Raw genomic sequence first — 15,000 nt, 5'->3', positions numbered from 1 at the left:
TTCATGGGCAAATGACAGATTACATTTCAAGCTTAAAGACACACTGAGAGCCAGGCATTGATGTGTGTGTGTGTGTGTGTGTGTGTGTGTGTGTGTGTGTGTGTGTGTGTGTGTGTGTGTGTGTGTGTGTGTGTGTGTGTGTGTGTGTGTGTGTGTGTGTGTGTGTGTGTGTGTGTGTGTGGTTTAATCTTCCACCAGCACTGTTTATATCATCGGAGTCTTATATTTATTACATTGCTGGATAATGAGAGGCCATATTATTGCTGTGTATTTGAGTTTCTTCACCATGCATGTTGTGTTTTGGGAACCTGTGTGTGTGTGTGTGTGTGTGTGTGTGTGTGTGTGTGTGTGTGTGTGTGTGTGTGTGTGTGTGTGTGTGTGTGTGTGAGAACAGTGATCCTCATTGTAAGCAGTGTTAAACATTCCACCACTGAAGCCATTTCTGCCTCTGGTTTGTTTTCATAATGAAAAACTCATTAGAAACAAGTGAACATAAACACTGTGTCAAACGCATTCAACTCAGCCCGGCGGCCTTTTAGTGTGTGTGTGTGTGTGTGTGTGTGTGTGTGTGTGTGTGTGTGTGTGTGTGTGTGTGTGTGTGTGTGTGTGTGTGTGTGTGTGTGTGAGTGTGTGTCCTCTGTGGCTCCAATACACTCAGAAACACAGCTCAGTGTGATGTACATTATTGTATCCGTCGTTGCCACGTGAGGAGAATTCACGTTTTTAAAGGTAAACTTTGCCTCCAGAACAACAGCTCTTTTTTTGTTTGTGCTTCAGTGCCTTGCTCGACGGCACACCATCAAAATGATATCAGCCAAAACGGATGTATGCGTCTTTTATTTCAAGATCCGCTAATGGCCGATGCTCAGATTCCTTTCGATTCACTTCACCGGACGTCCCTTCGCTTCTTTTCACCTCGCGTCACTTTTACGTCACTTCCCTTCGTGTAACTTCACTTCTTGTTACTTTTTGCTTTTTTTCCTGACTTACTTTCATGTCACTCCGTTTCTTCCCATCACTTCGCTTTGTGTTACTTCTGTTATTTTGTTATCTCGTCACTTCACTTTGCTTACTTTCACACAACATTTCCTCACATCAACTTGTTCTTCTACCCTTTGCTTTGGGTCGCTTACTCTCACGCCTCTGTGCTTCGCGTCGCTTTCATGCATCGGTTCCTTTTTCTTCACTTTGCCTCGCGCCTCTTTGCTTCATGTCACTCACTTTTTTTTTTGCCACATTTCTTACTTTCATGTCGCTTCACTTTCTCTGTGCCTCTCCTCATTTGGCTTCATATAACTTTGCTTTTTGTAACTTCACTTTACGACGTATTGCATCAGGTCACTTCACTTTCTGTTTCTTACTTTTACGTCAATTTTCGTCGCTTCACTTCGCTTCTTGCTACTTTTCGTCGCTTACTTTCATATCTCTACATTTCGTCTTACGAGGTTTCCCGTCGCCTCTTCTCATGTCATACCAGCATGTCTTCTCTCATTTAATATCTGGTCACTTCCTGTCACTTCACTTTTTGTTCCTTTCTATGACATCACTTATCGTCACTTTGCTTCACTTCCTTTCTCTTCTTGCTACTTTTCGTTGCTTACTTTCATATCTCTACATTTCTTTTTGTGAGGTTTTCCGTCACCTTTTGTTATGTTACTGTATCCTCTCATTTAATATCTTGTGTCTTCCTGTCACTTCACTTTTTGTTCCTTACTTTTATATAATTTCTCGTCACTTCGCTTCACTTCACTTCTTGCTACTTTTCGTTGCTTACTTTCATGTCTCTGCATTTGTTCTCACGAGGTTTACCATAGCCTTTTCTCATGTTACTATATCCTCTCTCATTTAATATCTTGTCACTTCCTGTCACTTCACTTTTTGCCACTTTACTTACTTTCATGTCACTTTCACTCGCAATCATTGATTATTTTTGCCTTCACTGGTTTTCTCGTCACATCTCCGTCATCTTACGTCCAAGTTACTTTCATCCCGTCACTTCTCACCACTTTGCTTCACTTCAGGTCCTTTCACTTCTCATTAGGCTACTTCACTTACTGTAACCGTTTTACCTGATGACTGTTTTTTTTTTTTTTTAACCTTCCCAGTTATTTTTGTACAAGAGAAAATTACAAATGAACGTCAAGGTTTTTCAGGGTGTGATCAAACCTCTAGTATCTCTTTCAAACTCGTTTGTGTGAATGGAGATTAAGATGTATTAAAAAAATAAAGAGGAAAAGGGCGGATCAGATAGGTCTTAATCTTGCCTGAACAGAACCAGACACTTAAAAACTTGACTGCGGCGTCAAATCGTTCGCCAGATCTTAAAATGGTTTAAATCCAACTTAGGAACCCAGAACCCGACCGGCATCGAAACCCAAAGTTGTGATAAAGCTGCCCACTTCAAATGTGGCTGAGCATTTGTTGGTTTTCCATGTTTGGAGTGGTATTACAGCAGGATCGCTTTTTAAAATAATAACCTTTTGAAAGGGAGAATCCGTGCCAGCATTAGGCCCGAGAGACAGCAGAGGCAGAGAGCGCGAGGTTGATATATGAAAGATCTCGATTCATGTTTAAGTTGGCTCGCTTGGCAAAGAGTTCCCCGCCGCGTGTCTGTAAAATCTTAAAACCGTAAAATCGGACCTGTGTTTCCATGACATGCACTCCCTTTTGATTTCTGCTGCACAGAGTGAATGGATGTAGGATGGAGGGAGGGGAGGGGAGGGAGGGGAGGGAGGGGAGGGAGGGAGGGGAGGGGAGGGGCACATCTGCTCTCCCATTTCCACACTGCATTCACACTGGAATTTGTTCCTTTCTATAAGCCTCTGAAGCATCTTTAAACAGCCGTTATATTGGGTTAACGGTGGGATTAACCTCGGTTTGATATGTGAATGGGACGGCTCATAACACTAAATCCTAACTTGCCCGGTGACGCCTGAAAAAATACGATTTCACCTGCTATTTAATGAGTGCGAAATCCCATTAAACTTCAGCATGATCCTGCTGGTATCAATCAATCAATCTCTGAAACGCACTTTGTAGATTCAATTCAATTCAACTTTATTTATATAGGGCCAAATCACAACAGAAGTTATTTCATGGCACTTAACACATTAAAGTCCTTACAGTTGAATTTTACAATATTATACAGAGAAACCCAACAATTCAACAATTCCCACATAAGCTAGGAGGGAAAAAAACCCTCCTCTTTAAGGGAGAAAAACCTTCAACAGAGGGAAGAAAAACTCCCTCTTAACAGGAAGAAACCTCCGACAGAACCAGGCTCAGAGGTGGGCGGCCATCTGCCTTGACCGGTTGGGGTGAGAGGAGAGCAGAAAGAGAAAAGGACAGCATAGAGATACGAGAGAAGAACAGATTATTCCCCTTGCTATTTTTTTTCTCAAAGTATTCTTTCAGGTTGGTCACTGTACTTATTATAGATACCTACCAAACAGCACATTATCACCGCCTACAAGATGTTTTAGATGTTTTTTTTAAGGCTGTTGTTGTAGTGTCGAACATTTTTTTGCTGCTTTCCCTTCTGATTTTCTACCATCTGCAAAACGCAGAAATTTAGTTAAACTCATTTCAAAATCTTTGTTTGTCTGTTTTAAAGGGAAGCTGGTTTGCTAACTCTGTACAACCCGACAAGTTAATTTAACTCAAAAATAGTTGAAACCGGTTACACCGAAAATGTAAAGTCAACCGATTCCATTTTTTAAGTTAGAGAAACATTCTATATGAAGTGGCTTCTACTAAGAATTTTAAGTGACACAAACTTAAGTTAAAGAAACATTCGTGATTTATTTTTACTATGTATTTTGAGTTCACAGTACCAAATACAAACAAATAAGATAACTTAAACATTTTTGTCCATTATTAAGTATTTAATTTACGTTAACCTAAAGTTTTGAAATATCAACAAAACTATACAAACTCCCCAGTAATTGAAAACTTTAATTAATTTCAAGTCAAAACTGCACGATCGTGTACTTAAAATCTTTTTTGAAACTAATTATATAAATTATATTTAGTAACTTTAACTCAAAATTGCTAAATATATTTTGAAACACAAAGAAAACAGGTTAACTAAAGTGAAGAAGTCGAGCACGGAAAACTTAGAATTACAAATTTGTACTCATGACTTAAAAAATTTGAGGTGAATGAATTTTTCTTTTTTTTTGTGTGTGTGTGTTATAACAACCCAGTTTCTTTACCTAACTTTTACTGTTCGGTTTTACAGTTACAGCTATGCTAGTGGCTCTGTGAGGCTCTACGTAGCCACTTTAGTACTGCGACCAGTACTTTTCTACAAACGCTATTACCGCCCTGAATACAAATAAACAGGATAATACATCACTTTGCAAATATGATATCCATAATGAAACGATTAGACTGATCAAATGTGCCTTGATTTGATTATGAAATATCTCATCAATGAATTTGAAAAACAAAAAAAGACCCAAAGCAGCAACTTCAGATTTTTCTTCTCTTTTTTTTTTTTATTTTTTAATCTCAATGCCAAAGCAACATTTTGCTCTGTCAGCATGTTAAGAATACATAATAATTACAGCGCATAATGCACTGCAGGCAGCGCGCAGTCAGTGCAGCCAAGTACATTTGTACGCTTGTAAACCGTGAAGAGTTTTACATCTCTTCTTTTAGCCGCTCAGTGTCTATTCGGAAAGTACAGTACGCGAGTGTGTTGTTCCGGTGCTTTTCTATTATGTTGCCATAAAACCGCAGCAAGGAAACAAGTTCACGCGTTGTTTTAGATCCTGCCTCTGATGTTTCATCCCCGTTTTGCCTGCTTCTTCTCCTGCTGGTGGTCTCATCGGTCAGCCTCTGTGTGTTCCCGTCACTCTCTTTTCTTCCCCCCCCCTTCTTTCATCCTTCCTTCTCTTCAGTGTGCGATTTATGGCCGAGTTCGGACTCCGCGCCACACACGCTGCGCCGCGCGCTCGGCAATTTTTCACTTCTCCGCCGCCTTAAAAACACCCCGAAACATCCCAGCGATGCGTTAACAGCACAGGGTTCACCACCGGGTGACCCGCAGGCACCGCACACGCACACGCACGCACACACACACACACACACACACACACACACACACACACACACACACACACACACACACACACACACACACACACACACACACACACACACACACACACACACAGAGGCTATTACAGAGGAATGTGATGGGTTTCTGTGGGATGTTTGGCTCGAGGCTGTTTTGGAGATGCTCTTTTAGGGGCAGCGTTGCCATGGGGACGGAGACAGTTTTAACAAAAATGGGTTTTAAAGGAGCCGTCTTGGCAGCGCGGACGTGTCTACGAGTGACTTTTTTTTACTTTGAGTTGTTTTTTTTTCTTCCTTTTTGTTAATGTGAATGTTGTCCTGTTCGCCTTCCAACTTTTTTCCTCTTTCATCTCAACCCGATTCACGTCTCTTGTCTCCAGATCGAGGACGGAGGGAAGGCGGCGCACTGCAAGAAGCTGAAAGTCGGCGATGAACTCATTAACATCAACGGGTCGGCCCTCTACGGCAGCAGACAGGAAGCCCTCATCCTCATCAAGGGGTCGTACAGGATACTGAAGCTCGCAGTCAGAAGGTAAACAAAACAAAACAAAAACGCGAGATATCTGCACGCGCGGGTATTTTTTTCTCCGAAACAGTGTCCTGGTTTCAAAGCGAACGTTTCGAAAAAGGATGTTTTCTTCTCACCGACGCTTGTTGTCGTGACGATGACTCGCGGCGGTGGGAAGGGAAGGGAAGGGAAGGGAAGGGAAGGAAGGGTGAACCGGTCCTATTCCCGGTCTGTCAGGAAAGTCCGCTGGCCAGACACGCAAACGCACATTAAAGCGGCGCTCTAAGATACAGAGCGTTTCACAGGAAGTCAACTTTGACCTCGGGGGTGTCGAGAAAGGAAGCGGATGAACGACGATGAGCCGAGGAGCAGCGTGTTCGCAGACAAGCATTTCAATCTGAGAAGATAAATGAAAGATTTGACTTTTATTTGCTGAAGTCCTGTGATAGTTAGGTGAAATTACACATTTATATTTAACATCACTATGTAAACAATTGTTGGTGGAAATAAACCGCACAAGTAGTTCATAGCAGGGGAACTGGTAAAAAAAAATGGGGAAAAGTTAGAAAACCTGAGCAATTCTTGGGCTAAAAATGTTCACGATTCTTAAATTTATTGGGATGCAACTAAATAAATAATTAAAAAAAAACAAAAAAACAAAAAAAACTGGGGATCATCAATTTTGAAGGCTTGAAACTGAAACATGGAAATTAATTTAGAAAAATTGTGACGTAGTTGAATTGGTTTGAAGGCAAACTGATGTAAAAGTTTGAAAAAGTTTTAGAACTGCGATCATTTGGATGTTTTTAGTCACTTTGTGGACACAATATCATGTTATCACCTTCCAAAGTTTACAAAATAGTGAATAGTTGTGTGTTTATGTGTCCAGCCGATCCAACATTTCAACAACAAGGCGATTCAAAGTGCTTTCACATCAAAGCATTAAAAGCAATGGTAAGCAACGATAAGGCGAAAGAGAAGGACATTTAAAAACAATTAAGAACAGCGATTAAAACATTAAAAACAGTCATTAAAGCATTAAACAAGTTAAAAAAAAATAGAATAAAAGTTACAGTGCAGTATAGGAAATAAAATACAGTCGTAAAATGCGGAAATGCAAGAAATTAATCGACAGCCTGAAATATTAGGTGCATTACAGCCACCGTCTGACAGGAGGGACGCATTACAAGCAGGTGCTGGCAAAAAAAAAAAAAAAAGCGGGGAAATAAGAAAGACGTCAGCTGCGTATGATATTGGATCGGACAGTAAAACCTGCAAATAGCTGCTTTAATCCTCAGTTTACACGCCGTGATGTTGGCGCAGGAGGAGAAACATATTTTTCCCCGACTCTGCACCTTTCGAAGCGTCGCCGGTCTTTTGGCTGCGGAAGCAGAACGAATGTCGGGAGCATTTCCCTCTCGGCGAACTGAAGTCCGGTTGGCGTCTTAACACGGATTAAAGAGCGCCGGTTGAAACCTGATCAGCAGATCTGAGATCTGATTTCACGTTAAAACTCTAAAATGAGGCGGACTCCGGGAAAGCATGTTAAATCATGTTGATTTCTTTGCCACCCATCATTTTGAAGTGAAAGTGATTCAAATGATTATTGATCAGTCCGCTCAAATGTACACCGGAGATGAAATACGTAAATAAGAGCAGGACTGAAGCTTTTACGCACTTTTTGGATCACGTCAGTTTTAAGTGGCGCTCGCAGTTTTTCGTACACCTCGTCGTACGCAAGTCTTCGCCTGCTGCCGTCGCCACTTAGTGGCCGAAGGTGGTAATGCAGCACATGTATCGAAAAGTGTGTTTTGAATAAGAAAACTCCCCCCCCCCCCCCCGTGTGTTTTTGTTGTTTCGATCAACTTCTCGTGTTCGCGCTGACGCCGATGCTTCCTGCAATTCCCCAATTCGATTAAGGCCTTAATCCGGGGGGCGCGAAAGCTGTTGCGTTACGGCTGGCGCTCTGTGCGTTCTCCGACGGCCTCGGACAGCTGCTTCGGCAGCGTCGCGTCTCCTTCTCGCCTCGAAACCGGATCGGCCGCCCGGCGCTCAGAACTCCCTGCTTCCCCGTCCGTGCGGCCGGTCAGATCTTCGCGTAACGCCGTTAGACACGCACAGAACAGCATTTCACTCACATTGCGTCGACGGTGAACTCGCATTCACACTGACTGACCGGGCGGACGGACAGATGTACGGCTTCAGGAATGCTACTGAATCCACTGTGTGTGTGTGTGTGGGGGGGGGTGTGTGTGTGTCAGCGTCTGGTATGTACGACATGTCTGACTTGGAGGGGCTTTCCCCAATGTGTGTGTGTGCGTGTGCGTGTCCACACAGTTTGCTTAACAGATTATTCTTTTAAGCGCAGTTTGTATCACATATCCGCAAGGTAGTATTGCCGATACAGCAAAATCAGACTTCCTTTTTATATAGCTGCACTTAACACCTTTTCTCAATATAGATCAACTTGAAGATTGTTCTCTTTGATTGTTAACTCTCTAAAATGTCAGAAAGTGCTTTTTTTTTTTAAATTGCCGTCATTATTTTCTCATTTCTTCATTAGTTGAAACAATAAGATGTAGACAAGACTTAAATATAAGTTAGATAAAACAATCCCAGCGGGTGCAATCAAAAACATGAATATACAAAAAGGCACCAATAAAATCAGTTCAAACAGTTACAGGTTTGTGGTCACGGATTTGAATTGGCCACATGCTTGGAATTGATTTTTAAAGAGCGTTGAATTTATAATAATTTGAACATGAATTATTTGAATCCTAACTGTTCAATAACAGATTAAAGGTCAAGTGATTAGAAATGTTTTTCAGTGCGCGTCCCTTCACTGTAGCGACACACCAAACACCAAATTCGGGTCGAAACCCGCAACAACAGAATTCTGCGTACAGACGCCATTTTTGTGAATCACCGTTTCTATATACTTTGCGTGCACGCGACTCATAAAGAAGTATTATCGGTTTCCTTGGCAGGAGCGCGCTTCTTCCAGGCCACCCGCTCGTGAATTAAAGCCGCTGTGATTGACAGGTCACCGACGCTAATTGCCGATCTCGGCCTCGGCGTTGGGCGGGAACCGCGTTGCACTTTGACACCCGACTCTGCCAATCACGTCACAGCGTTCGGCGGCCTGTTTTTAAAAAAAAAAATTTTTTTAGTCATTACTTGTAGGAACAAGGAAACCTCTGGATTGTGCTGCAGCGGTCTGCTGCCAAACCTCCCCCCAAAAAAAACAATGCGCGGGGATGATGAAATGCTCACATTTGCCGACTTGGCTCTTCTTGTGTAGTTTTAACAGTGGAAAAGGGCCGTTAGTCAGAAGCCAACACTTGTTACCACCTCTTTTAAGAACACAGGGGGACTGTTGGTACGGAGACGTTCTTGTTTCTTATTTTAGCTTCATTGGGAAAGTGTAAAGGCATGACGTGGTGTGTTGTGTGGGTGTGTGATGGAGGTTCCATGGCAGAAAACATTTTTGGCCCAAATCTGAGCACATAATGAGCAGGTGACTAAAAATAGTACCACTTTTAACCTTCATTCAGCAACAACCAGGGATTAGCTCGAAGTCAGAAGTCTGCAGGTTCTTCTGTTAGTTTTATAGCGTTGCATTCATAATTATCTTATATAAACTTTTTACAAACCCTAATCTCGTCTTAAATAGAAAAAAAACATTTTCTGTTTACCAGGATGCACACTGGGCCACTTTCATGAGCTCGACCAAATTGGTTCGCGACGTCTCGTATCGAGGAATGCTTTGTCAGTCGGTGCCAAATTTCAATACCTACGCTACATCCACAACACGACCCAAAAACATTCGCTCCGTTCACTTCAAAAAGTACAGGTATCGAAGGGGAGAAAAAAAAACCGGTATCTTCACCGTTTACCGGTGTTGAACGTCGCTACCGCGGCAACCAGATCGGTTGATGAAGTTTGGAAACTCATTGTCAGTCTGCCCTGAAGTGTCGAACAAAAATCAGATTTCCCTGCAGTCTGAGGTCTCAGGTCCACGTTATATTCTTTATTAAATGTGTGTACAATTACATCTTTTGTCCCCCTTCTTTCTTCACTGTGCCATGTATGTTTCTACATGTATTTCAGTACATGTAGAAACATACCCCCACCCCACCCTATGTTATTGTAAGATTCATTGAAACCCAAACGACTTAAACCGAGATGGAGAGTAGCTGCGTATTTTTTTTTATTTTTTTTTATCCACTCAATAGGTTTGTCTTGGAAACATGAGGAAATTACTCACTGGGGTCCCCCCCCACCATCCCCCTCGTTACAGTGTTTTACTGCAGCAGCACCTCTGAATAAACGATCTTTTCAGCCGACGGAGCCGGCAGGAAAAAAACCCCCGAATGTCGCACATTTAACGACATGATGTAAACGCCGAGGAAGGAAAAGCGTGGAGTTGGCGAGCAGACGCGAGGATTTAACAAAACAAACAAAAAAAATTGTGCTTTTGTGCAACTAAACTCTCTGGGATGTAAAGCTTTAACACGGAGGACATAAAAAAAAAAAAAAAAAAAAAAAAAATTGGATTCTCACGTTTGTTGACTTTTAAAACGAGGTTTAAACTCCTCTCGGTCTCTCGGGTTTATTCAGCTTTTACTTCTGTTCACCGGCCAGCTGTTTCCCTCCGTTCTTCAGACCCGTCGTTCGCACTTTTCAACGAAAATGCATTCGGTTCAGAGTTGCTGTGTCGTCCTGCGCTGCTGAGAGACGGAGCCAGACCTGCGGGCTAAATTCGGTGAACCGCAGGAATTCGCTGGCCAGCGTTTCAGCGGAGGGTGAGACGGCCGAGTGTTTGGGGTCAGCTTTTAGTTATTTTTTTAAAAATGTATTTATTTCAGGAGCGACGCTTTACGAACGTTTTAACGAGCCAGCCGAGGGCGAGAAGGACAACGCAGCCGCTACGCTCTCCTAATTAAGATGTCCGCCGGCGAACGTCGACAGCGGAACACATAAACTAAGGACGCTGCAGTTCATGTGTTACAGTCTTCGGGGCTTAAATGGACTTTTGTGTCAAAGCAGGAAGAGCACAGGTGTGATTGATAACAGCTTGGTTGTTGGGCTCGGTTGCTTGGAGACGCCTCCTGGGATACCGCATCCGCTGTTGATGCTCCACCTGTGCTTTTCATGCCGCGACGGGGTCGATCGAAGCGAAATTGCTATTCGATATTTTAGCTCGGAACAATTGTGTGGGAATTGTTGGGTTTCTCATTACATTACATTTAGCTGACACTTTTATCCAAAGCGACTTACAACACACCGATGGTACAATGATTGGAGCAATTTAGGGTTCAGTGTCTTGCTCAAGGACACTTCGGCGTGTGGACAGGAGGAGCTGGGGATCGAACCACCAACCTTCCGATTAGCGTGCAACCCAGTCTACCGACTGAGCCACAGCCTTCCCGGTTTCTCTGTATAATGCTGTAAAGTTCTGCTGTCAGGACTTTTAACGTGTTAAGTGCCGTGAAATAACCCGTGTTGTGATTTGGCGCTACATGAATAAAATTGAACAATTCAATTATCGATGGGCTATTCGGCATCTACTCTCACAGCCTCGCGGGTTGTTTTTTTTTTTTTTTACCAGCGAGCTCCGGAGCCTGGTAGCAACGTGTCTTTTTTACTTTTCTCTCCTCATGTTGTTCGTCGACATCTATTGGGCGCATCGCCGCCACCTTTTGACGGGAGTAACGCATTGCAATCGGGCACCGGTAAAAACGGGAGAAATAAGGAAAGAACGACAATTGAAAATACTTCCCTGCCCCAGCGGAAATGTTCCCCTTGAAAGATTTAGACTTTGTTAATCCCACAGTGGGGAATATATCAATATATGCATCTATTAAATCTTACGCCAACTCTGGTGGGACTCGAACCCACAACCTTTGAATCACTTCCTCAGTGTTTAAGCTAGAAATCCAATGCGCTATCCGTTGCGCCACAGAGCCACGTAACAAATATAAGAAAATGACCTATAGGGCTAAATATTCGACCACATTCATGGCTCTTTATTATTTTAATCACATAACTTGACATCACTAAATGGAGCTTACTTGCTTTTGTTTTTAACTCATGAAGTTGGTGCAGTTTAGCGTTAAATACTCGCCTAATGCAGCTACAGTAGCATAACTTCCTCTGCTGCGGCGTTGTGTCCGTTGTGCATATTAAATATGGAACGTATTCACGCATATTTTCCCACAACCCTGAAACAAAAGAGGTTTTTTTTTCAGCTCCTATAAACTCTGATACAGTTTTTCTCTTTATGTTCGCCGCCCTCCTTTTTCAAAGAGTATTTTGGTCTTGTTACATATTTCGGGGTGTTTTTTAAGTTGGTTGATGATTTTTTTTTTTTTTTCCTCCAATATATTTCTGGATGCGAAAGAATGTCGGGGATGTTTTGTTGGTTCGACCTGGAAATGTTTCTTCCATAGTACTTCCTGTTTTCACAGGCCCTTTGTTACATCTAACTGTACTGCATTTTTGTGTGTGTGTGTGTGTGTGTGTTTGTACGCGTGCGCCAATTTTTCTCGGTGCGAGGACATTCTTTCACATCATTTCCTGTTCTTCCCAAGTTTCCCTTCCCGACTTCCTGTCCGGCTTGAATCAAATGCGTTGGTGAAATTTTGTGTTTGTGTTTTAAGGGAAAAGCAGCAAAACAGACTAAACAGTTTATTTGCAGCTACTGATAGAAAAAGGAAGCTGTTCTTTGGATCCAGGTGTGCAGTTGTGTGTGTTTGTGTTCATATAATAGTAATAAAAACCTTAAAAAGAAGGGGGTGAAAAAAAGGTAATTTTTATTTTACAATTATGTAATAAATTGGATTTTATGTTGACGTAAGAAAACTCAGCACCCAAGAACTCAGTAAGGTGGCGTGAAATTCAAATTTGCAGACTCAGTACGTGTTTTCTTAAAGGCGGAGGATGATCAAACTTCTGAGTCATGAAGTGCTACCTCACTTCATGACTCAGGGGCCTTTCATATTCCCAAATTTCTCTAAATACATGGAGCTTCACACTTTGAGAATGTTCCACCTCCGTAGGAGCAGGAATTTGTCCGCAGTTTGTGAGTGAAACGTTCTTGTGTTAAATGTGATGCTTCCACCGAGAAAAAAAAACCCCGATTAGAAGTGAGTCCTTACAGATGAAATATATAGAAATAAAGTTTTTTTTGAAGACCAAAAATGGAGAATAATCACCTTTGCATGGTAACGGAGAATTGGAACATTTTAATTCCACCGCAAAACATACGAGGCTTTGAACTTGTTGAATACACTTTGTTAGGACATTTCTCTCTTTGTGTTGCAGGTAGACCAACAGTAGAAACAGTAAAAAGAAATCAAGTAAATTCGAACTGTTTTAGGGTCGGGTCTCAGTTTAGGAACATTTTTAATTTCAAACTACTATCTCGACGTGCACGCGTTGACTTATCTTTATAGTATCGATCCGTTTCATGTTTATCGTCTTTAATCAATTATCGGCCGGCCAGTCGGGACCTTCAGCTCACCCTCGAACCCACGTCAGCTTCCACAAACCGAGGAAAACCTCCCTTTGAAGGCGAGTTTCTCTCAAATTCCGTCACGCCTCAAAAGAAGACAGAGAGAGAAACGTCCTGTCAGATTTCAGCGAATCGGGAAACGACCCGACGTCGGCCGGAGAGTTTTGTGGCGGCAGGAGCGAGGAAATAAGAATGATAATTACGAGAGAGGCACGATATCAGGTTTGATGTTTTGACAGCGTAAACGGGACCTTATGATGAAGCTCTTTCATCTTCCCTCCACATCAGACAAACATTTGTTTTTTTGCCGGCGGTTGGACGAGGAAGATGAAAGGATGGAAATGGGGGGAAAGTGGCTGAAACAGAAAAGGCTTGTGGGATTTTGTTTTTGTTTTGGGGGGGGTATTTAGGTGAAATTAAATGTCGACACGTTTTGACACAAAGTCTGACTCAGATACGAACACGAGCCTTTTAGCAGATTCATCTCTATGAACTCATGTTAACGGTACGGAGTTACAACAACACAAAACAACAACACAAAACAACAACACAAGGCAGGAATGAAAATGCATTTTTCCTTCCATCAAACTGGAAAATAGTTGATTTCTGTTCTGTAAACTTTTGTATCATCAGATTCTTCACAGACATGAGACCAGAAACAGGTTGTGCATTTGTGAAACATTTTTATGTTCTATCTTTAGCGCCTGCTTTAAATATTTGATCAACAATTCTGGATTTTGGAGCAAGTTTGATTTATTTATTTATTTATTTTTAATGCAGGGCTGGATTTAAAATGTCAATACTTTACTTTTTACACCGAATGAAAACACGTTATCTTGTTTACTTATTCTTGGTCAGAAAGTTTTGAATTTGAAAATTCTAAATTAACATCTACGTTTTTTTTTTTTTTTTTAATTTTGTTAACAGTTAACGGCAGCATGCGTCGTTTTCAGTCAGCTTTATTTTGTATTTTTCAATTATTTCCAAACCGTGCAGCTGCTCGTGTTAAGACCACATGACACGTTTGTTTTTCGTCGTTAAAATGCAAATGCGATTGTTGAAAAATGAGTTTTTTTTTATTTCTTAAGATATATATTGTAATATACTGAACCAACTGATGATGACATCAGCTGATATCATGAATTATATCAAAAATTATTCTGCTCCGTCTGCTGCTGATCCACTTTCTCAATTTCTGAAATCTGCATTTTAACTACACGAACAAAAAGTCTGACGGAGAACTCCAAACTCCAGCTGCTGCGAAGCGAAGAGGCGACGAAGCGATTCCTGACATGGCCGATAATCAGCAGGAGGCACTTTTCTTCCTAATTCATTTCACACCCATGATTTGTTTTTATTTTCCAAACGAACGCTTTCGGTTTGTGCTCCGGGGAGGACGTTAATGCCATAGAAATACTCTGAAAATCCCTCCCCCCAAATTTTTTTTTTTACCCCCACTGCAGATAAACAGGCTGTTAGTCATATTGTGTCGTCGACCGGATTTATCCACAGCCGCCTTTTTTTTAATTTATTTTTTTTATACATTTTGAGAAGATAGTGTTCTCAATGAGTGCACATCAGTTAGATCCATCTGAGACCAGGCTGCCACCTGCTGGATCTGTTGTAGCTCTCGAACAGCTGACGCCTCTCCTTTTCATTATCCATTAACCTAAGTAAATCAGCAAAGCTTCACAGCGAGAACGACGGAACCGTTAAGTTTCAGTCACTTTTGCTTCGAAAAAATAACTGAAATAGTCAATTATTTATAAAAGTGTTGCTTAGTAAACGTTTTAGATTTCAGCCTCTCAAGCCGTTTCCTGTCCATTCTTCTGCTCGCCCATACTGACGGCTGAGGCGTGTTTAGGCCAGAAGTGATCATCCCGTCAGCCATCAG

The 15,000-nt window shown here is 41.9% G+C and overlaps 1 protein-coding gene and 1 non-coding gene across 2 annotated transcripts in view; one reads left to right on the top strand and one right to left on the bottom strand.

The window, feature by feature from the left end:
- Positions 1-15,000, top strand: part of shroom4 (shroom family member 4) — a 70,987-nt gene that overhangs the window by 21,916 nt on the left and 34,071 nt on the right. The window contains exon 2 of the mRNA XM_069708006.1: positions 5,463-5,614. Within this exon, the coding sequence (XP_069564107.1) occupies positions 5,463-5,614 (152 nt within the window). The remainder of the gene's footprint in view (positions 1-5,462; positions 5,615-15,000) is intronic.
- Positions 11,467-11,559, bottom strand: trnar-ucu (transfer RNA arginine (anticodon UCU)). Its single transcript has 2 exons — positions 11,523-11,559; positions 11,467-11,502 (listed from the first exon to the last, which is right to left on the bottom strand). It is a non-coding gene; the product is annotated as a tRNA-Arg (tRNA).

Source organism: Brachyistius frenatus, unplaced genomic scaffold (assembly GCF_029030835.1).
Source record: "Brachyistius frenatus isolate BFR_SWC_R1_liver_20210118 unplaced genomic scaffold, ASM2903083v1 Contig_73, whole genome shotgun sequence".
Lineage (NCBI taxonomy): Eukaryota > Metazoa > Chordata > Actinopteri > Embiotocidae > Brachyistius > Brachyistius frenatus.
Note: the sequence above shows the minus strand (reverse complement) of the source record. Positions and strands in the feature narration are given on the sequence as shown.